This window comes from Oncorhynchus keta, chromosome 27 (genome assembly GCF_023373465.1).
Source record: "Oncorhynchus keta strain PuntledgeMale-10-30-2019 chromosome 27, Oket_V2, whole genome shotgun sequence".
In the NCBI taxonomy this organism is placed as follows: domain Eukaryota; kingdom Metazoa; phylum Chordata; class Actinopteri; order Salmoniformes; family Salmonidae; genus Oncorhynchus; species Oncorhynchus keta.
The window spans coordinates 7,703,517-7,727,436 of record NC_068447.1 but is presented as its reverse complement, the minus strand read 5'-3'; the positions used below and the strand labels follow the sequence as shown (position 1 = coordinate 7,727,436).

The 23,920-nt window shown below is 46.4% G+C and overlaps 1 protein-coding gene and 1 long non-coding RNA gene across 4 annotated transcripts in view; one reads left to right on the top strand and one right to left on the bottom strand.

The window, feature by feature from the left end:
• The window catches only part of LOC118373843 (sodium-dependent neutral amino acid transporter SLC6A17-like), a 73,215-nt gene extending 52,379 nt beyond the window's left edge, over positions 1-20,836 (top strand). Inside the window, exons 7-12 of the mRNA XM_052481459.1 lie at positions 2,369-2,610; positions 7,954-8,146; positions 11,312-11,507; positions 11,774-11,933; positions 12,093-12,255; positions 20,327-20,836. Coding sequence (XP_052337419.1) covers positions 2,369-2,610; positions 7,954-8,146; positions 11,312-11,507; positions 11,774-11,933; positions 12,093-12,255; positions 20,327-20,701 — 1,329 coding nt within the window. The 3' untranslated portion in view covers positions 20,702-20,836. The remainder of the gene's footprint in view (positions 1-2,368; positions 2,611-7,953; positions 8,147-11,311; positions 11,508-11,773; positions 11,934-12,092; positions 12,256-20,326) is intronic.
• Positions 20,837-21,551: 715 nt separating this feature from the next.
• On the bottom strand, positions 21,552-23,703 carry LOC127912405 (uncharacterized). 3 transcript variants are annotated; one of them, XR_008082314.1, is made up of 3 exons: positions 23,574-23,703; positions 23,280-23,479; positions 21,552-23,238 (listed from the first exon to the last, which is right to left on the bottom strand). It is a non-coding gene; the product is annotated as an uncharacterized LOC127912405 (long non-coding RNA). The 3 variants fall into 3 exon arrangements; XR_008082315.1 differs by having other exon boundaries at positions 23,360-23,479; XR_008082316.1 differs by having other exon boundaries at positions 21,552-23,158; positions 23,440-23,479.
• Positions 23,704-23,920: the final 217 nt, after the last annotated feature.

Below are 23,920 nucleotides of genomic sequence, written 5' to 3'. Positions count from 1 at the left end.
AACACAGCCATCAAACACAGCCATCCAACATCCAACACAGCCATCTAACATCCAACACAGCCATCCGACATCCAACACAGCCATCCGATATCCAACACAGCCATCCAACATCCAACACAGCCATCTAACATCCAACACAGCCATCCAACATCCAACACAGCCATCCGATATCCCACACAGCCATGCAACATCCAACACAGCCATCCAAAATCCAACACAGCCATCCAACATCCAACACAGCCATCCGATATCCCACACAGCCATCCGACATCCAACACAGCCATGCAACATCCAACACAGCCATCCAACACAGCCATCCGACATCCAACACAGCCATCCGATATCCAACACAGCCATCCGACATTCCACACAGCCATCCGACATCCAACACAGCCATCCAACATCCAACACAGCCATCCAACACAGCCATCCGACATCCAACACAGCCATCCGACATCCAACACAGCCATGCAACATCCAACACAGCCATCCAACACAGCCATCTGATATCCAACACAGCCATCCGATATCCAACACAGCCATCCGATATCCCACACAGCCATCCAACATCCAACACAGCCATTCGGCATCCAACACAGCCATTCGGCATCCAACACAGCCATCTGATATCCCACACAGCCATCCAACATCCAACACAGCCATCCGATATCCCACACAGCCATCCAACATCCAACACAGCCATTCGGCATCCAACACAGCCATTCGGCATCCAACACAGCCATTCGGCATCCAACACAGCCATTCGGCATCCAACACAGCCATTCGGCATCCAACACAGCCATTCGGCATCCAACACAGCCATTCGGCATCCAACACAGCTATTCGGCATCCAACACAGCCATCCGATATCCCACACAGCCATCCGATATCCAACACAGCCATCCAGCACTCAGACGAGAGACCGGCTGTCATCACACTCAGACTACAGAGTGGCTGTCATCACACTCAGACTACAGAGTGGCTGTCATCACACTCAGTCTAGAGAGTGGCTGTCATCACACTCAGACTACAGAGTGGCTGTCATCACACTCAGACTACAGAGTGGCTGTCATCACACTCAGACTACAGAGTGGCTGTCATCACACTCAGACTACAGAGTGGCTGTCATCACACTCAGACTAGAGAGCATTGGTACAGAGCATCACATTCTGAGAGGAGAGAAAGGTTTCCTTATATGGCAGTTAGAGTCACAGGGCAGTGTCTGTTTGTCTGTCTGGACTGGATTCTATGTAGGGAAACTCTAGTCTCAGGGCACTGTCTGTTTGTCTGTCTGTCTGGATTCTATGTAGGGAAACTCTAGTCTCAGGACACTGTCTCTTTGACTGTCTGGACTGGATTCTATGTAGGGAAACTCTAGTCTCAGGGCACTGTCTGTTTGTCTGGACTGGATTCTTTGTAGGGAAACTCTAGTCTCAGGGCACTGTCTGTTTGTCTGTCTGGATTCTATGTAGGGAAACTCTAGTCTCAGGGCACTGTCTGTTTGTCTGTCTGGACTGGATTCTATGTAGGGAAACTCTAGTCTCAGGGCACGGTCTGTTTGTCTGTCTGGACTGGATTCTATGTAGGGAAACTCTAGTCTCAGGGCACAGTCTGTTTGTCTGTCTGGACTGGATTCTATGTAGGGAAACTCTAGTCTCAGGGCACTGTCTGTTTGTCTGTCTGGATTCTATGTAGGGAAACTCTAGTCTCATGGCACTGTCTGTTTGTCTGTCTGGACTGGATTCTATGTAGGGAAACTCTAGTCTCAGGGCACTGTCTGTTTGTCTGTCTGGATTCTATGTAGGGAAACTCTAGTCTCAGGGCACTGTCTGTTTGTCTGTCTGGATTCTATGTAGGGAAACTCTAGTCTCAGGGCACTGTCTGTTTGTCTGTCTGGATTCTATGTAGGGAAACTCTAGTCTCAGGGCACTGTCTGTCTGTCTGTCTGGATTCTATGTAGGGAAACTCTAGTCTCAGGGCACTGTCTGTTTGTCTGTCTGGATTCTATGTAGGGAAACTCTAGTCTCAGGGCTGTGTTTGTCCTGCTGTCTTTTGTTCCTCTTGCATCCCATTCTTTGCAGGGAACGTTGATCCTCACTCTTAGATAGCTAGATAGAGGAGTGTTTTAGTGAAACATTTTCTTTGAATGACACTCAACCATAATTCATGTGTTCAATGCCTCCATGCTGGATGTCTGGATCCTTAGAGTGACGTCTGACTGAAAGTGTGAAATCGTGGTTGTTGTCTCCCTCCAATGGCTGACTTAGGTACTCGCACTAGATAATGTCTTACTCCTCTTGTTAAATGCAAAAGGACAGGCCATGATTGTGTGGAACATTACATAGTTAACTCTGACCTCTAACCCCAGTTGGAGAAGATGCTGGAGCCCCAGGTATGGAGGGAGGCAGCCACCCAGGTGTTCTTCGCTCTGGGCCTGGGGTTCGGCGGGGTCATAGCCTTCTCCAGCTACAACAAGCGGGACAACAACTGTCACTTTGACGCAGCGCTGGTCTCTATCATCAACTTCATCACCTCCATCCTGGCTACGCTGGTGGTGTTCGCCGTGCTGGGGTTCAAGGCCAACATCATGAACGAGAAATGTGTTGTGGAGTGAGTATATCTTATCCCAGATATGTTTGTGCTGTCTTCTAGAGTTAATCTACTGTATAACCAGTCGTTCCTCTTGAATATTGACTTAATATGATGTGTTTTTTGGGGCAGGGTTGGGGAGTCATTTATTACATGTCATCTGTTACATGTAAGGGATAACAACAACAAAAAACGCTAACTGTAATCCGTTATGTTACCTGCAAAAATATTCTAATCAGATTACAGATACTTTTGAAAAACTAGATGATTACTTTGAGGATTACTTTTAAATTCAGAAAGGATGTTTGGGGGAAAAAAAATATTTGACCCTTCTCTGTTTTCTCAATGACATTCAAATCAGCATTGAAAAAAGGAACAAGTTTAAGTTTGTTCCACCTGAGCGAGTTTGACCACAAGTCAGAGACCACTATGATGTCAGAGACCACTATGATGTCAGAGACCACTATGATGTCAGAGACCACTATGATGACACACCAAATGTGTTTGATGGATCGCGGGAAAAGAGCAGGAATGGGCTTTTGTAGGCTACAGTCCAAGCTATGTCTTCCAATGGTGTGACTGCTGTCGGCATCCAAAGATTATACAATTTGAATAAATGCTTGAAGTTAAGAATGACAGCAGTGGTGTAGACTACGGCGATACGGATATCACTTATTATTGATATCTACATAGTGCATTGATGTGAATCACACTGCTGCTCTCTCATTTAGCTATTTGAGCCTTATGCATTGTGGTTGTTATGGACGGCTGTTCACAAATCTAAATGTGTATTTGAACCCAATAATGGTTTGAATTCAAGAAGTTTAAGATGCCTATCGATAATTGTTTTTGAAACCAGTGGACAGCCAGTGAAAAATGCTCTCTTGCGACAGCTGCATAGTGCAGATCCCAGCCTATGGGATAACAGCTGCATAGTGCAGATCCCAGCCTATGGGATAACAGCTGCATAGTGCAGATCCCAGCCTATGGGCTAACAGCTGCATAGTGCTGCTCCCAGCCTATGGGATAACAGCTGCATAGTGTGGATCCCAGCCTATGGGATAACAGCTGCATAGTGTGGATCCCAGCCTATGGGATAACAGCTGCATAGTGTGGATCCCAGCCTATGGGCTAACAGCTGCATAGTGCAGATCCCAGACTATGGGATAACAGCCTATGGGCTAACAGCTGCATAGTGCAGATCCCAGCCTATGGGATAACAGCTGCATAGTGCAGATCCCAGCCTATGGGATAACAGCTGCATAGTGCAGATCCCAGCCTATGGGATAACAGCTGCATAGTGTGGATCCCAGCCTATGGGATAACAGCTGCATAGTGCGGATCCCAGCCTATGGGATAACAGCTGCATAGTGCGGATCCCAGCCTATGGGATAACAGCTGCATAGTGCAGATCCCAGCCTATGGGATAACAGCTGCATAGTGTGGATCCCAGCCTATGGGATAACAGCTGCATAGTGCAGATCCCAGCCTATGGGATAACAGCTGCATAGTGCAGATCCCAGCCTATGGGATAACAGCTGCATAGTGCAGATCCCAGCCTATGGGATAACAGCTGCATAGTGCAGATCCCAGCCTATGGGATAACAGCTGCATAGTGCAGATCCCAGCCTATGGGATAACAGCTGCATAGTGCAGATCCCAGCCTATGGGATAACAGCTGCATAGTGTAGATCCCAGCCTATGGGATAGCTGCATAGTGCGGATCCCAGCCTATGGGATAACAGCTGCATAGTGTGGATCCCAGCCTATGGGATAACAGCTGCATAGTGCAGATCCCAGCCTATGGGATAACAGCTGCATAGTGCAGATCCCAGCCTATGGGATAACAGCTGCATAGTGCAGATCCCAGCCTATGGGATAACAGCTGCATAGTGCAGATCCCAGCCTATGGGATAACAGCTGCATAGTGCAGATCCCAGCCTATGGGATAACAGCTGCATAGTGTGGATCCCAGCCTATGGGATAACAGCTGCATAGTGTGGATCCCAGCCTATGGGATAACAGCTGCATAGTGCAGATCCCAGCCTATGGGATAACAGCTGCATAGTGCAGATCCCAGCCTATGGGATAACAGCTGCATAGTGCAGATCCCAGCCTATGGGATAACAGCTGCATAGTGTGGATCCCAGCCTATGGGATAACAGCTGCATAGTGCAGATCCCAGCCTATGGGATAACAGCTGCATAGTGCAGATCCCAGCCTATGGGATAACAGCTGCATAGTGCAGATCCCAGCCTATGGGATAACAGCTGCATAGTGCAGATCCCAGCCTATGGGATAACAGCTGCATAGTGCAGATCCCAGCCTATGGGATAACAGCTGCATAGTGCAGATCCCAGCCTATGGGATAACAGCTGCATAGTGTGGATCCCAGCCTATGGGATAACAGCTGCATAGTGTGGATCCCAGCCTATGGGATAACAGCTGCATAGTGTGGATCCCAGCCTATGGGATAACAGCTGCATAGTGCAGATCCCAGCCTATGGGATAACAGCTGCATAGTACAGATCCTGCATAGTGTGGAGCCTATGGGATAACAGCTGGGATAACAGCTGCATAGTGCAGATCCCAGCCTATGGGATAACAGCTGCATAGTGCAGATCCCAGCCTATGGGATAACAGCTGCATAGTGCGGATCCCAGCCTATGGGATAACAGCTGCATAGTGCGGATCCCAGCCTATGGGCTAACAGCTGCATAGTGCGGATCCCAGCCTATGGGCTAACAGCTGCATAGTGCAGATCCCAGCCTATGGGCTAACAGCTGCATAGTGTGGATCCCAACCTATGGGATAACAGCTGCATAGTGTGGATCCCAGCCTATGGGATAACAGCTGCATAGTGCGGATCCCAGCCTATGGGATAAAAGTGGGGCTTCCATTGCTCAATCTAATTCATGCTGATAAAAAGGCCTAATGGACACATGCTCACACTTGTACACGTTTGATAAACTTAAAGGGGCAATCTGTAGTTGCTACATCCATTTTTTGACTTATAAATTATATATATATATATAAATATACAGTTGAAGTCGGAAGTTTACATACACCTTAGTCAAATACATTTAAAGTCAGTTTTTCACAATTCCTGACATTTAATCCTAGTAAAATTCCCTGTTTTAGGTCAGTTAGGATCACCACTTTATTTTAAGAATGTGTAATGTCAGAATAATACTAGAGAGAATTATTTATTTCAGCTTTTTGTCATCACATTCCCAGTGGGTCAGAAGTTCAATTAGTATTTGGTAGCATTGCCTTTAAATTGTAGAACTTGGGTCAAATGTTTTGGGGAGCCTTCCACAAGCTACCCACAATAACTTGGTTGAATTTTAGCCCATTCCTTCTGACAGAGCTGGTGTAACTGAGTCAGGTTTGTATGCCTCCTTGCTCCCACACACTTTATCAGTTCTGTCCACAAATGTTCTATATGATTGAGGTCAGGGTTTTGTGATGGCCACTCCAATACCTTGACTTTGTTGTCAACTTTGGAAGTATGCTTGGGATCACTGTCCATTTGGAAGAGCCATTTGCAACCAAGCTTTACCTTCCTGAGTGATGTCTTGAGATGTTGCTTCAATATATCCACATCATTTCCATCCCTCATGATGCCATTTATTTTGTGAAGTGCCCCTGTTCCTCCTGCAGCAAAGCACCCCCAAAACATGATGCTGCCTCCCTAGTGCTGCACGGTTGGGATGGTGTTCTTCACCTTGCAGACATAACGATGGTCATTATGGCCAAACAGTTCTATTTTTGTTTCATCAAACCAGAGGACATTTATCCAAAAAGTACAATCTTTGACCCCATGTGCAGTTGCAAGCCAGACTGGCTTCTTTATGGCGGTTTTGGAGAAGAGGCTTCTTCCTTGTTTATCGGCCTTTCAGGTTATGTCGATATAGGACCCATTTCACTGTGGATATAGATACTTTTGTACCTGTTTCCTCCAGCATCTTCACAAGGTCCTTTGCTGTTGTTCTGGGATTGATTTGCACTTTTTGCAGCAAAGTACATTCATCTCTAGGAGAAAGAACATTTCTCCTTCCTGAGCAGTATGACGGCTGCGTGGTCCCAGATGAACGTGGTACCTTCAGGCATTTGGAAATTGCTCACAAGAATGAACCAGACTTGTGGAGGTCTACAATTTTTTTTCCTGAGGTATTTGGCTGATTTCTTTTGATTTTCCCATGATGTCAAGCAAAGAGGCACTGAGTTCGAAGGTAGCCCTTGAAATACATCCACAGGTACACCTCCAATTGACTCAAATGATGTCAATCAGAAGCTTCTAAAGCCATAGCATTATTTTCTGGAATTTTCCAAGCTGTTTAAAGGCACAGTCAACTTAGTGTATGTAAACTTCTGACCCACTGGAATTGTGATACAGTGAATTATAAGTGAAATAATCTGTGTGTAAACATGTAAAATGACTTGTGTCGTACACAAAGTAGATGTCCTAACCAACTTGCCAAAACTATAGTTTGTTAACAAGACATTAGTGGAGTGGTTGAAAAACAAGTTTTAACGACTCCAACCTAAGTGTATGTAAACTTCTGACTTCAACTGTGTATATATACACTACCGGTCAAAAGTTTTAGAACACCTACTCATTCAAGGGTTTTTTCTTTATTTCTACATTGTAGAATAACAGTGAAGACATCAAAACTATGAAATAACACATATGGAATCATGTAGTAACCAAAAAAGTGTTAAACAAATTTAAATATATTTTATATTTGAGATTCTTCAAATTAGCCACCCGTTGCCTTGATGACAGCTTTGCACACTCTTGGCATTCTCTCAACCAGCGTCATGAGCTACTCACCTGGAATGCATTTCAATTAACAGGTGTGCCTTGTTAAAAGTTAATTTGTCAAATTTCTTTCCTTCTTAATGTGTTTGAGCAAATCAGTTGTGTTTTGACAAGGTAGCGGTGGTATACAGAAGATAGCCCTATTTGGTGAAAGACAAGTCCATAGTATAGCAAGAACAGCTCAAATAAGCAGAGAAACGACAGTCCATCATTACTTTAACATTTACATTTACATTTAAGTCATTTAGCAGACGCTCTTATCCAGAGCGACTTACATTTAAGACATGAAGGTCAATCAATACAGAACATTTCAAGAACTTTCTTAAAGTGCAGTCACCCTCAAGCGCCAAACTCTAATAATTTTGTAAAGGTCAAATAGCTTAACCAACCATCTATTGTCATTGTAAAATAGAGTCAATCTTTTTCAGCACTATCCCTACCCACTCGGTCTTTCCTACCTGTTACTATGAATACAGCTAGATGAAATCACTATCTCACAATTAACACTTTCCTCCTCTCCGTTCTCCTCCTTTCTACAGGAATGGTGAGAAGATCCTAGGTTACCTGAACACAGGTGTGTTGAGCCATGATCTGATCCCTCCCCATGTCAACTTCTCTCACCTGTCAGCTGTGGACTATCAGGAGATGTATGGAGTGATCAAGACTGTCAGGGAGGACAGCTTCAGTCAGCTTGGACTGGACCCCTGTATACTGGAGGACGAACTCAACAAGGTATGTTGGGACTGGACCCCTGTATACTGGAGGACGAACTCAACAAGGTATGTTGGGTCTGGACCCTGTATACTGGAGGACGAACTCAACAAGGTATGATGGGTCTGGACCCCGTATACTGGAGGACGAACTCAACAAGGTATGTTGGGTCTGGACCCTGTATACTGGAGGACGAACTCAACAAGGTATGTTGGGTCTGGACCCCTGTATACTGGAGGACGAACTCAACAAGGTATGATGGGTCTGGACCCCTGTATACTGGAGGACGAACTCAACAAGGTATGATGGGTCTGGACCCTGGAGGTCAACAAGGTACTGGAGGACAAACTCAACAAGGTATGTGGGTCTGGGACTGGACGAACTCAACAAGGTATGTTGGGACTGGACCCCTGTATACTGGAGGACAAACTCAACAAGGGACTGGACCCCGTATACTGGAGGAAACTCCACAAGGTATGATGGGTCTGGGACTGGACTCCCGTATACTATACTGTATGAGGACAAACTCAACAAGGTATGGGTTGGGACTGGACCCAAGGTATGATGGGTCTACTGGAGGACAAACTCAACAAGGTATGTTGGGACTGGACCCCTGTATACTGGGAGGACGAACTCAACAAGGTATGATGGGTCTGGACCCCGTATACTGGAGGACGAACTCAACAAGGTATGATGGGTCTGTATACTGGAGGGAACTCAACAAGGTATGATGGGTCTGGATCCCGTATACTGGAGGACAAGGTATGAACTCCTGGAGGAGGAACTCAACAAGGTATGTTGGGACTGGACCCTGTATACTGGAGTATGACAAACTGGAGGACCACCAGGTATGTTGGGACTGGACCCAAGGTATGATGGGTCGTATACTGGAGGACAAACCCCACCAGGTATGATTGGGACTGGAGGAGGAACTCCAAGGTATGTTGGGACTGGAATACTGGAGGACAAACTCCACCAAGGTATGATGGGTCTGGACCCCGTATACTGGAGGACGAACTCAACAAGGTATGTTGGGACTGGACCCCGTATACTGGAGGACGAACTCAACAAGGTATGTTGGGACTGGACCCCGTATACTGGAGGACAAACTCAACAAGGTATGTTGGGACTGGACCCCGTATACTGGAGGACAAACTCCACCAGGTATGTTGGGACTGGACCCCGTATACTGGAGGACAAACTCAACAAGGTATGTTGGGACTGGACCCCGTATACTGGAGGACAAACTCCACCAGGTATGTTGGGACTGGACCCCGTATACTGGAGGTCAAACTCCACCAGGTATGTTGGTCTGATTTGGTTTTTTTTTTTTTTTTTACATTTTCACAAGAAATACACTGCTCAAAAAAATAAAGGGAACACTTAAACAACACAATGTAACTACAAGTCAATCACACTTCTGTGAAATCAAACTGTCCACTTAGGAAGCAACACTGATTGACAATACATTTCACATGCTGTTGTGCAAATGGAATAGACAACAGGTGGAAATTATAGGCAATTTGCAAGACACCCCCAATAAAGGAGTGGTTCTGCTGAGGGTGACCACAGACCACTTCTCAGTTCCTATGCTTCCTGGCTGATGTTTTGGTCACTTTTGAATGCTGGCGGTGCTTTCACTCTAGTGGTAGCATGAGACGGAGTCTACAACCCACACAAGTAGCTCAGGTAGTGCAGCTCATCCAGGATGGCAGATCAATGCGAGCTGTGGCAAGAAGGTTTGCTGTGTCTGTCAGCGTAGTGTCCAGAGAATGGAGGCGCTACCAGGAGACAGGCCAGTACATCAGGAGACGTGGAGAAGGCCGTAGGAGGGCAACAACCCAGCTGCAGGACCGCTACCTCAGCATTTGTGCAAGGAGGAGCAGGAGAAGCACAGCCAGAGCCAGTGACCTCCAGCAGGCAAAATTACCTCCAGCAGGCCACAAATGTGCATGTGTCTCCTCAAACGGTCAGAAAAAGACTCCATGATGGTGGTATGAGCGCCCGACGTCCACAGGTGGGGGTTGTGCTTACAGCCCACCACCGTGCAGGACGTTTGGCATTTGCCAGAGAACACCAAGATTGGCAAATTCGCCACTGGCGCCCTGTGCTCTTCACAGATGAAAGCAGGTTTACACTGAGCACATGTGACAGACGTGACAGTCTGGAGATGCCGTGGAGAACGTTCTGCTGCCTGCAACATCCTCCATGACCGGTTTGGCGGTGGGTCAGTCATGGTGTGGGGTGGCATTTCTTTGGGGTGCCGCACAGCCCTCCATGTGCTCGCCAGAGGTAGCCTGACTACCATTGGGTACCGAGATGAGATCCTCAGACCATATGCTGGTGCGGTTGGCCCTGGTTTCCTCCTAATGCAAGACAATGCTAGACCTCATGTGGCTGGAGTGTGTCAGCTGTTCCTGCAAGAGGAAGGCATTGATGCTATGGACTGGCCCGCCCGTTCCCCAGACCTGAATCCAATTGAGCACATCTGGGACATCATGTCTCGCTCCATCCACCAACGCCACGTTGCACCACAGACTGTCCAGGAGTTGGCGGATGCTTTCGTCCAGGTCTGGGAGGAGATCCCTCAGGAGACCATCCGCCACCTCATCAGGAGCATGCCCAGGCATTGTAGGGAGGTCATACAGGCACGTGGAGGCCACACACACTACTGAGCCTCATTTTGACTTGTTTTAAGGACATTACATCAAAGTTGGATCAGCCCGTAGTGTGGTTTTCCACTTTAATTTTGAGTGTGACTCCAAATCCAGACCTCCGTGGGTTGATAAATTTGATTTCCATTGATCATTTTTGTGTGATTTTGTTGTCAGCACATTCAACTATGTAAAGAAAAAAGTATTTAATAAAAATATTTCATTCATTCAGATCTAGGATGTGTTATTTTAGTGTTCCCTTTATTTTTTTTGAGCAGTGTATATATATTTTTGTGGCCTTTGATGTAAATCTATAGTCCTGATTTTTCTAGTCCTGCTTTCGGTCTGGGGAACTAGCCTATAAAGTAGAGATTTCATACTCTTATCAACACCCACAGCACTTCCAACATCATCTACAACCACTTTTAGATGGAAAACAGTTGTCTCATTATATGAAGTGAACTATAGTGAGGACACATGGATAAAACATCTCTCTTTCCTCATCTCTTTCCCTCCCTCTCTCTTTCTCTAGGCAGTGCAGGGAACAGGCCTGGCCTTCATCGCCTTCACTGAGGCCATGACCCACTTCCCTGCCTCTCCCTTCTGGTCTGTGATGTTCTTCTTCATGCTGATTAACCTGGGGCTGGGGTCCATGATCGGCACCATGACAGGGATCACCACACCTGTACTGGACGCCTTCCCCAAGATCCGCAAGGAGTTCCTCTGTGGTAAGGCTTATATTGGTTGGTTGGATGATTCTTTATCAGTCAGAAGTCAAAGGTCAGCCAATGGCTGTTGGAAGAGACTATATGTTGTAGGCCTTACTTTGAATTGGTAAGCATCCGAAATGTAGTCATATAAACAGCCTGACGTCTTTCTTTCTCTAGTCCTCCTCTCTCAGTAGGCAGTTGCATCGTAGTCTTCTTCTGTGGTCTTTAGGTATGATTATTAATGTTTCCTCCTCCTTCTCTCTCCTTCCTCCTCCTCTTCTCAGTCGGTTGTTGCATTGTGGCGTTCTTCTGTGGCCTGCTGTTCGTCCAGCGCTCCGGGAACTACTTTGTGACCATGTTTGATGACTACTCAGCTGGCCTGCCTCTCACTGTGGTGGTTATGCTGGAGAATATATCTGTGGCCTGGATCTACGGCACCAAGAGGTACTGGATGTGTAACATGACACAAGGAACGTACATATTACCTTACAGCAGTGCCTAGGAGAAATAGCTTTGTAAAATTGATTTGTTCATCCCCACCTTAATCTCCTTCCTTCCATCTCTCTCTCTCTCTCTCTCTCTCTCTCTCTCTCTCTCTCTCAGGTTCATGCAGGACCTAGAGGACATGTTGGGTTTCAGACCTTACTCTTTCTATTTCTATATGTGGAAGTACGTATCTCCTGCCTGTCTCACCGTGCTCATCGTTGCCACTGTGATAGAGATGTCCGTCAGTCCTGCTGGGTACAATGCCTGGGTGGAGGAACTGGTCAGTGAATCTTTACCTTTGTTACACCAGTTTAGCTCTAACGCATTTGTGCTAATCCATCCCATTCCACCTAACCGGAATCTCACTCTTAGTCCAATGACTACAAAAGTGGCAATCTTTTTCATGGTCCTTAAAGCCCGGATGGGTTTTGTACGGCATGGTTCTCTTTGAAGCATCTTTTGTTTTCACACATGCATTTACTTTCCCTTTAAAATGATCTCCTCTTGGTCAATGGTTAACTCACCCTCATCTTCCTCGTCACGGACTGCTTCACTTTATATAAAGTGTCTTTAGAAGTATTCACACCCTTTTTAATTCGCTTTGTAAAATTGTTTCTAAATTAATTTAAAAAATGTAAAAAGCTGAAATGTCTTGAGTCAGTAAGTATTCATCCCCTTTGTTATGGCAAACCTAAATAAGTTCAGAATTTAAAATGTGCTTAATAAATTGTAAAATCACATAATAATTTGCATGGACTCATTCTGTGTTCAATAAAAATTGTTTAACGTGATGTTTTAATCATTAACCCCATTTCTATACCCCAAAAATACAATTATTCTGTAAGGTCCCTCATTCGAGTAGTGAATATATAGCACAGATTCAAACAATGCTTCGCGAAGAAGGGCACCCGACTGGTAGATGTGTGACAACATACAAAAAAACTGGATACTGGATATGCTTTTGAACAGTAAAAGGGTAAAGTTATTAATTAGGTTACTTTCTAACTTAGTTGCCAGAGAATAAGAATAATAAAATACCAACACATGCATCCTGTTTGCAACAATATGCATCCTGTTTGCAACAAGGCACGATAAAAAAAAATATTGCAAAGAAAATGAACTTTTTAGTCCTGAATAGAAAGCGTTATGTTTGGGGCAAATCCAACACAACACATCACTGAGTACCACTCTTCATATTTTAATTTGTGGTGGTGGCTGCATCATGTTATGAGTATGCTTGTCATCAGCAAGGACTAGGGAGTAAAATTACAAAATAAAAATGACAGAATAAAGCAAAGCACAGGCAAAATCCTAGAGGAAAACCTGATTCAGTCTGCTTTCAAATTCACATTTCAACCTAAAACACAATGCGAAATCTACACTGGAGTTGGTTACCAAGATGGCATTCAAATCAAATCAAATTTTATTGGTCGCATACACATGGTTAGCAGATGATAATGTGAGTATAGCGAAATGCTTGTGCTTCTAGTTCCGACCGTGCAGTAATATCTAACAATCTAACATTGAATGTTCCTGGGTGGCCTAGTTACTATTTGAAAATGGCTTTCTAGCAATGATGAACAACCAACTTGACAGAGCTTGAAGATTTTTCTAAAGAATAATGGACAAATGTTGTACAATCCAGGTGTGAAGGGCTCTAGAGACTTACCCAGAGAGACTCACAGCTGTAATCGCTGCCAAAGGGGATTCTAAAATGTATTGACTCAGTGGGGTGAATACTTATCCAATTTTTCTTCCACTTTAACATTGCAGAGTATTTTGTGTTATGCAGGTGAATGAGGACCCAAAAGCGACTTAACAAAACAGAGTCTTTATTCCAGTATTTGACAAAAGTGATAATCCTGGAAATATCAAGGTGAAAACAAAACAGGAAAACTGAAATCCACTCGTCAGTAGAAAGGACTGACTGGAGACTCGAGCATAGACTGCAGGTTGCTTCGGGAAGGCACCGGCCGTAGCAGACCTAGACACCTGCTCACACGCAGCATCTGAAGACGGTAAAACACGACAGGGCGAGACAAGGACACAGAACTGCGAACATCATACAAGGATCCGACAAGGACAGAAGCGGAAAACAAGGGGAGAAATAGGGCTCTAATCAGAGGGCAAAAATAGGGGACAGGTGTGAAAAGAGTAAATGAGTGAGTTAGGAGAATGAGGAACAGCTGGGAGCAGGAACGGAACGATAGAGAGAAGAGAGGGAGGGGGAGAGAGAGGGATAGAAAAAGGGAACGAACCTAATAAGACCAGCAGGGAAACGAACAGAAGGGAAAGCAAAGAGACAAGACATGATAACCAATGATAAAACATGACAGTACCCCCCACTCACCGGCGCCTCCTGGCGCACTCGAGGAGGAACCCTGGCGGCAACGGAGGAAATCATCAATCAACGAACGGTCCAGCACGTCCCGAGATGGAACCCAACTCCTCTCCTCAGGACCGTAACCCTCCCAATCCACTAAGTACTGGTGACCACGTCCCCGAGAACGCATGTCCATGATCTTCCGTACCTTGTAAATAGGTGCGCCTCGACAAGGACGGGGGGGGGAGGGAAGACGAACGGGGCGCGAAGAAAGGGCTTGACACAGGAGACATGGAAGACAGGGTGGACGCGACGAAGATGTCGCGGAAGAAGCAGTCGCACAGCGACAGGATTGATGACCTGGGAGACACGGAACGGACCAATGAACCGCGGAGTCAACTTGCGAGAAGCTGTCGTAAGGGGAAGGTTACGAGTGGAAAGCCACACTCTCTGGCCGCGACAATACCTAGGACTCTTAATCCTACGTTTATTGGCGGCTCTCACAGTCTGCGCCCTGTAACGGCAAAGTGCAGACCTGACCCTCCTCCAGGTGCGCTCACAACGTTGGACAAACGCCTGAGCGGAGGGAACGCTGGACTCGGCGAGCTGGGACGAGAACAGAGGAGGCTGGTACCCCAGACTACTCTGAAACGGAGATAGCCCGGTAGCAGACGAAGGAAGCGAGTTGTGAGCGTACTCTGCCCAGGGGAGCTGTTCTGCCCAAGACGCAGGGTTTCTAAAAGAAAGGCTGCGTAATATGCGACCAATCGTTTGATTGGCCCTTTCTGCTTGACCGTTAGACTGGGGATGAAAACCGGAAGAGAGACTGACGGAAGCACCAATCAAACGACAGAACTCCCTCCAAAACTGTGACGTGAATTGCGGACCTCTGTCTGAAACGGCGTCTAACGGGAGGCCATGAATTCTGAACACATTCTCAATGATGATTTGTGCCGTCTCCTTAGCGGAAGGAAGCTTAGCGAGGGGAATGAAATGTGCCGCCTTAGAGAACCTATCGACAACCGTAAGAATCACAGTCTTCCCCGCAGACGAAGGCAGACCGGTAATGAAGTCTAAGGCGATGTGAGACCATGGTCGAGAAGGAATGGGAAGCGGTCTGAGACGACCGGCAGGAGGAGAGTTACCAGACTTAGTCTGCGCGCAGTCCGAACAAGCAGCCACGAAACGGCGCGTGTCACGCTCCTGAGTAGGCCACCAAAACCGCTGGCGAATAGAAGCAAGCGTACCCCGAACGCCGGGGTGGCCAGCTAACTTGGCAGAGTGAGCCCACTGAAGAACAGCCAGACGAGTAGAAACAGGAACGAAAAGAAGGTTACTAGGACAAGCGCGCGGCGACGCAGTGTGAGTGAGTGCTTGCTTAACCTGTCTCTCAATTCCCCAGACAGTCAACCCGACAACACGCCCATCAGGAAGAATCCCTCGGGGTCGGTAGAAGCCACAGAAGAACTAAAGAGACGGGATAAGGCATCAGGCTTGGTGTTCTTATTACCCGGGCGATAAGAAATCACGAACTCGAAACGAGCGAAAAACAACGCCCAACGAGCTTGACGTGCATTAAGTCGTTTGGCAGAACGGATGTACTCAAGGTTCTTATGGTCAGTCCAAACGACAAAAGGAACGGTCGCCCCCTCCAACCACTGTCGCCATTCGCCTAGGGCTAAGCGGATGGCGAGCAGTTCGCGGTTACCCACATCATAGTTGCGTTCCGATGGCGACAGGCGATGAGAAAAATAAGCGCAAGGATGGACCTTATCGTCAGACTGGAAGCGCTGAGATAGAATGGCTCCCACGCCCACCTCAGAAGCGTCAACCTCGACAATGAATTGTTTAGTGACGTCAGGAGTAACAAGGATAGGAGCGGATGTAAAACGCTTCTTGAGGAGATCAAAAGCTCCCTGGGCGGAACCGGACCACTTAAAGCACGTCTTGACAGAAGTAAGAGCTGTGAGAGGGGCAGCAACTTGACCGAAATTACGAATGAAACGCCGATAGAAATTAGCGAAACCTAGAAAGCGCTGCAACTCGACACGTGACCTTGGAACGGGCCAATCACTGACAGCCTGGACCTTAGCGGGATCCATCTGAATGCCTTCAGCGGAAATAACAGAACCGAGAAATGTGACAGAGGAGACATGAAAGGCGCACTTCTCAGCCTTCACGTAGAGACAATTCTCTAAAAGGCGTTGGAGTACACGTCGAACGTGCTGAACATGAATCTCGAGTGACGGTGAAAAAATCAGGATATCGTCAAGGTAGACAAAAACAAAGATGTTCAGCATGTCTCTCAGTACATCATTAACTAATGCCTGAAAAACAGCTGGAGCATTAGCGAGACCGAACGGCAGAACCCGGTACTCAAAATGCCCTAACGGAGTGTTAAACGCCGTTTTCCACTCGTCCCCCTCTCTGATGCGCACGAGATGGTAAGCGTTACGAAGGTCCAACTTAGTAAAGAACCTGGCTCCCTGCAGAATTTCGAAGGCTGACGACATAAGGGGAAGCGGATAACGATTCTTAACCGTTATGTCATTCAGCCCTCGATAATCCACGCAGGGGCGCAGAGTACCGTCCTTCTTCTTAACAAAAAAACCCCGCTCCGGCGGGAGAGGAAGAAGGCACCACGGTACCGGCGTCGAGAGAAACAGACAAATAATCCTCGAGAGCCTTACGTTCGGGAGCCGACAGAGAGTATAGTCTACCCCGAGGGGGAGTGGTCCCCGGAAGGAGATCAATACTACAATCATACGACCGGTGTGGAGGAAGGGAGTTGGCTCTGGACCGACTGAAGACCGTGCGCAGATCATGATATTCCTCCGGCACTCCTGTCAAATCACCAGGTTCCTCCTGAGAAGAGGGGACAGAAGAAACAGGAGGGATAGCAGACATTAAACACTTCACATGACAAGAAACGTTCCAGGATAGGATAGAATTACTAGACCAATTAATTAGAAGGATTATGACATACTAGCCAGGGATGACCCAAAACAACAGGTGTAAAAGGTGAACGAAAAATCAAAAAGAAATGGTCTCACTGTGGTTACCAGATACTGTGAGGGTTAAAGGTAGTGTCTCACATCTGATACTGGGAGAAGACTACCATCTAAGGCGAACATGGGCGTGGGCTTCCCTAACTGTCTGAGAGGAATGTCATGTTTCCGAGCCCATGCTTCGTCCATAAAACAACCCTCAGCCCCAGAGTCTATCAAGGCACTGCAGGAAGCAGCCGAACCGGTCCAGCGTAAATGGACCGACAATGTAGTACAGGATCTAGATGGAGAGACCTGAGTAGTAGCGCTCACCAGTAGCCCTCCGCTTACTGATGAGCTCTGGCCTTTACTGGACATGAACTGACAAAATGTCCAGCAGAACCGCAATAGAGGCAAAGGCGGTTGGTGATCCTCCGTTCCCTCTCCTTAGTCGAGATGCGAATACCTCCCAGCTGCATGGGCTCAGTCTCAGAGCCGGAGGGAGGCGATGGTTGAGATGCGGAGAGGGGGAACACCGTTAACGCGAGCTCTCTTCCACGAGCTCGGTGACGAAGATCTACCCGTCGTTCTATGCGGATGGCGAGTGCAATCAAAGAGTCCACGCTGGAAGGAACCTCCCGGGAGAGAATCTCATCTTTAACCTCAGCGTGGAGTCCCTCCAGAAAACGAGCGAGCAACGCCGGCTCGTTCCAGTCACTGGAGGCAGCAAGAGTGCGAAACTCTATAGAGTAATCCGTTATGGATCGATCACCTTGACATAGAGAAGCCAGGGCCCTGGAAGCCTCCTTACCAAAAACTGAACGATCAAAAACCCGTATCATCTCCTCTTTAAAGTTAAGATAATTGTTAGAACACTCAGCTCTTGCCTCCCAGATAGCTGTGCCCCACTCCCGAGCCCGACCAGTAAGGAGTGAAATGACGTAAGCAATCCGAGCTCTCTCTCCAGAGTATGTGTTGGGTTGGAGAGAGAACACAATATCACACTGGGTGAGAAAGGAGCGGCACTCAGTGGGCTGCCCAGAGTAACATGGCGGGTTATTAACCCTAGGTTCCGGAGACTCGGAAGACCAGGAAGTAGCTGGTGGCACGAGACGAAGACTCCGAAACTGTCCTGAGAGGTCGGAAACCTGGCCGGCCAGGGTCTCAACGGCATGACGAGCAGCAGACAATTCCTGCTCGTGTCTGCCGAGCATAGCTCCCTGGATCTCGACGGCAGTGTTGCGAGAATCCGTAGTCGCTGGGTCCATTCTTGGTCGGATCCTTCTGTTATGCAGGTGAATGAGGACCCAAAAGCGACTTAACAAAACAGAGTCTTTATTCCAGTATTTGACAAAAGTGATAATCCTGGAAATATCAAGGTGAAAACAAAACAGGAAAACTGAAATCCACTCGTCAGTAGAAAGGACTGACTGGAGACTCGAGCATAGACTGCAGGTTGCTTCGGGAAGGCACCGGCCGTAGCAGACCTAGACACCTGCTCACACGCAGCATCTGAAGACGGTAAAACACGACAGGGCGAGACAAGGACACAGAACTGCGAACATCATACAAGGATCCGACAAGGACAGAAGCGGAAAACAAGGGGAGAAATAGGGCTCTAATCAGAGGGCAAAAATAGGGGACAGGTGTGAAAAGAGTAAATGAGTGAGTTAGGAGAATGAGGAACAGCTGGGAGCAGGAACGGAACAATAGAGAGAAGAGAGGGAGGGGAGAGAGAGGGATAGAAAAAGGGAACGAACCTAATAAGACCAGCAGGGGGAAACGAACAGAAGGGAAAGCAAAGAGACAAGACATGATAACCAATGATAAAACATGACAATTTTGTGTAAATGTTTTTACCCAAGATTACAATTAAATCCATTTGAATCCCACTTTATAACACAACAAAATGTGGAAAACGTCAATGGGTGTGAACCATATCTGAAGGAACTGTATATTCCATCTAAGTTTGTATTTACTGTCCAATCAGTTTATCATATGTTTGTATTTACTGTCCAATCAGTTTATCATGTGTTTGTATTTACTGTCCAATCAGTTTATCATGTGTTTGTATTTACTGTCCAATCAGTTTATCGTGTGTTTGTATTTACTGTCCAATCAGTTTATCATGTGTTTGTATTTACTGTCCAATCAGTTTATCATGTGTTTGTATTTACTGTCCAATCAGTTTATCGTGTGTTTGTATTTACTGTCCAATCAGTTTATCATGTGTTTGTATTTACTGTCCAATCAGTTTATCGTGTGTTTGTATTTACTGTCCAATCAGTTTATCATGTGTTTGTATTTACTGTCCAATCAGTTTATCGTGTGTTTGTATTTACTGTCCAATCAGTTTATCATGTGTTTGTATTTACTGTCCAATCAGTTTATCATGTGTTTGTATTTACTGTCCAATCAGTTTATCGTGTGTTTGTATTTACTGTCCAATCAGTTTATCATGTGTTTGTATTTACTGTCCAATCAGTTTATCATGTGTTTGTATTTACTGTCCAATCAGTTTATCGTGTGTTTGTATTTACTGTCCAATCAGTTTATCATGTGTTTGTATTTACTGTCCAATCAGTTTATCGTGTGTTTGTATTTACTGTCCAATCAGTTTATCATGTGTTTGTATTTACTGTCCAATCAGTTTATCATGTGTTTGTATTTACTGTCCAATCAGTTTATCGTGTGTTTGTATTTACTGTCCAATCAGTTTATCATGTGTTTGTATTTACTGTCCAATCAGTTTATCATGTGTTTGTATTTACTGTCCAATCAGTTTATCGTGTGTTTGTATTTACTGTCCAATCAGTTTATCGTGTGTTTGTATTTACTGTCCAATCAGTTTATCATGTGTTTGTAGGTCATATACACTTGTTTCTTGTGTTTTTATGCAGTTGCAAACCCAATTTCCCAATATTGGGACACTAAAATCTTTTCTGAATCTGTATCTCAATGTCTCAATCTTCACTCTCCTCCTCTCCCCTCTTCTTCGTCCTCCCTCTCCTCTCTCCTCCCTCTCCTTCTCCCTCTGCTAGGCGTCGGAGAAGTTCCTCTCCTACCCTCCGTGGGCTCTGGGCGTGGCCTACTCCCTCATCATCGCTGCCATGCTTCCTCTCCCCTGCGTCTTCATCGCCCGCCACTTCAACCTGCTCTCTGACGGCTCCAACAAGCTGTCCGTCTCCTACCGTAAAGGCATGACCAAGGACCTCTCTGGTCTAGAAGAGGAGAACGAGTCCCGCTTCATCCTCGGTAAAGGCACCCCCAGCCCCAGTCCCTCGCCCATGCCTTCTCACCGCCCCTACCTGGGGCCCGGCGGAGCCCAGGAGATGACCAACGCGGCTGGATATGGTACCGGGACACCGACCAAGACGGGTTATCAGAATATTAATTCGCCAGAGTCCGAACTATGATCGATCTGACTGACTGAAGCACAAGAAACCCTATCTATCAAACCCATCACATCCAGAGACAGAGAGAGAAAGAAAGAGCATATCTGTAAAGCACAGCCCCCCCTCTCTGCTGTTCACATATCTGTAAAGCACAGACCCCCCTCTCTGCTGTTCACATATCTTTAAAGCACAGCCCCCCTCTCTGCTGTTCACCTATCCGTAAAGCACAGCCCCCCTCTCTGCTGTTCACCTATCCGTAAAGCACAGCCCCCCTCTCTCTGCTGTTCACCTTTTCGTTAAAGCACAGCCCCCATATCTCTCTCTCTGCTGTTCACCTTTTCGTTAAAGCACAGCCCCCCTCTCTCTGCTGTTCACCTAGCTGTAAAACACAGCCCCCCTATCTCTGCTGTTCACCTTTTCGTTAAAGCACAGCCCCCCCCCTCTCTGCTGTTCACCTAGCTGTACAGCCCCCTCTCTCTGCTGTTCACCTAGCACAGCCCCCCTCTCTCTGCTGTTCACCTAGCTGTACAGCCCCCCTCTCTCTGCTGTTCACCTAGCTGTACAGCCCCCCCCTCTCTCTGCTGTTCACCTAGCTGTACAGCCCCCCTCTCTCTGCTGTTCACCTAGCTGTACAGCCCCCCTCTCTCTGCTGTTCACCTGCTGTACAGCCCCCCTCTCTCTCTGCTGTTCCCCCACCCTCTCTCTGCTGTTCACCTAGCTGTACATCCCCCCCTCTCTCTGCTGTTCACCTAGCTGTACAGCCCCCCCTCTCTCTGCTGTTCACCTAGCTGTACAGCCCCCCCTCTCTCTGCTGTTCACCTCGCTGTACAGCCCCCCTCTCTCTGCTGTTCACCTAGCTGTACAGCCCCCCCTCTCTCTGCTGTTCACCTAGCTGTACAGCCCCCCCCCACTCCCCATAACATAGAACATCTCTGAGCCTAAACACACTTTCATTCTATTCTAAAACAACCTTACCCACATCTCCCCTAATCCAAACAAAACCATGGCCCTAAGCAGAGCCACTACCAATGTTGATGTCAGGCCTCGTCCTACATCACTCAGAGGCACAAATGAAGAAGGAGGGCCTCCATTTGAATTCAGCCTTAGAAGGCAGGCAGGGGGTGATTCATCTGAAGGCAGATAAGCCAAGCAGCTAGCGTTTGATCATCAGGCAGTGTGTGTGTGTGTGTGTGTGTGTGTGTGTGTGTGTGTGTGTGTGTGTGTGTGTGTGTGTGTGTGTGTGTGTGTGTGTGTGTGTGTGTGTGTGTGGTAGTGCTCCCCAGCCAGTCCAGGTGACCCCTAGTGTTATAAATAGATGTGATACCCACTTTGGCAACCGGCCCCGGCAACACAGTGCCATGGTGATGAATCCTCTTGTGATGTCATGGATGAAGGCACACACACACACACACAAGAGGGAATACACACACACATATAAGAGGGCACGTTGTTGCGCTTGGTCAACCAGCTGTTACCAAGCCGGGTTGTGTTCATTAGGGAAAACGTTTTTAAAAGCAGAGTGAAAGCAGCTGTTATCAAGCCGGGTTGTGTTCATTAGGGAAAACATTTTTAAAAGCAGAGTGAAACCAGCTGTTATCAAGCCGGGTTGTGTTCATTTGGGAGGAAAAGCAGAGTGAAAACAACTGTTAAAAAAACAAACAATTGAAACAGGGAGGTACAGCCTGAATGTGTACTAAGGTACTACCTGAAAATGTGAGCACAGATTGTAGTTTTCCGTTGCAAAATGTTTTGCTACGGTGTGACCTATTGAACACTACCCAGGTGTGCCGCAAGCCATTATATATGTTGATATCTGTTGACCGTTGTTCAGAAATGGATCAATGGGAAATGTAGGGTTAATTGTTATTGTACATTCCTCTAATCATGTTCTTCGATAAGCACTCTGATCAATCAATGGCACTAATAATACATTTATTTATGTGAATTGTCAAGTAAAAAAAAAAAGCCTTCTTATTTCAATGGTTGAGAAATGTGTATGATAGTGTGTAGTAATAATAATTATGTGGATAATGTAGTCTATAATACTGTAGTGTACAAAACGTTTTTGTTGTTGCAATAGAAGACTTGAGCCACAGGGTGGCGCTGTTGGCCACCAGAGGAGTACCTGACATAATCTGTGTTTCCTGCCTCTCCATGAAGACAGTGATGACACACACAGAGCACACTGTGGCTCTATCTAAAAATTCATCCTCTCCTTCATTGCACTGATCTGCAAGAACTGACCAGGTTAAACATTTTCCAAACAGTGCAGATGAAGGGGGGAAAATTATGAGAGGGAGGATTTTTAAGAGATTGAGAATGAGATACATCCAAGCTGTTGCTGGCAGCCAGCCCAGAGATGCTTCGATTCTAATGTTGATACAGGCTATGGTCAACCTGTTGATGGATTCTAATGTTGATACAGGCTATGGTCTAACCTGTTGATGGTTTATACTGTTGATACAAGCTATGGTCAACCTGTTGATGGATTCTAATGTTGATGCAGGCTATGGTCAACCTGTTGATTGATTCTAATGTTGATACAAGCTATGGTCAACCTGTTGATTGATTCTAATGTTGATACAGGCTATGGTCTAACCTGTTGATGGTTTATACTGTTGATACAAGCTATGGTCAACCTGTTGATGGATTCTAATGTTGATGCAGGCTATGGTCAACCTGTTGATTGATTCTAATGTTGATACAAGCTATGGTCAACCTGTTGATTGATTCTACTGTTGATACAAGCTATGGTCAACCTGTTGATGGATTCTAATGTTGATACAGGCTATGGTCAACCTGTTGATGGTTTATACTGTTGATACAGGCTATGGTCAGGTTGATACAGTCAACCTGTTGATGGATTCTAATGTTGATGCAGGCTATGGTCAACCTGTTGATGGTTTATACTGTTGATACAAGCTATGGTCAACCTGTTGATGGATTCTAATGTTGATGCAGGCTATGGTCAACCTGTTGATTGATTCTAATGTTGATACAAGCTATGGTCAACCTGTTGATTGATTCTAATGTTGATACAGGCTATGGTCAACCTGTTGATGGTTTATACAAGCTATGGTCAACCTGTTGATGGTTTATACTGTTGATACAAGCTATGGTCAACCTGTTGATGGTTTCTAATGTTGATACAGGCTATGGTCAAGCTGTTGATGGTGCCTGAACAGCATGTCTGTGTCTGTCTGCTAAGCCTTTTTAAAGTCGTCTTTATGGAGACATTCT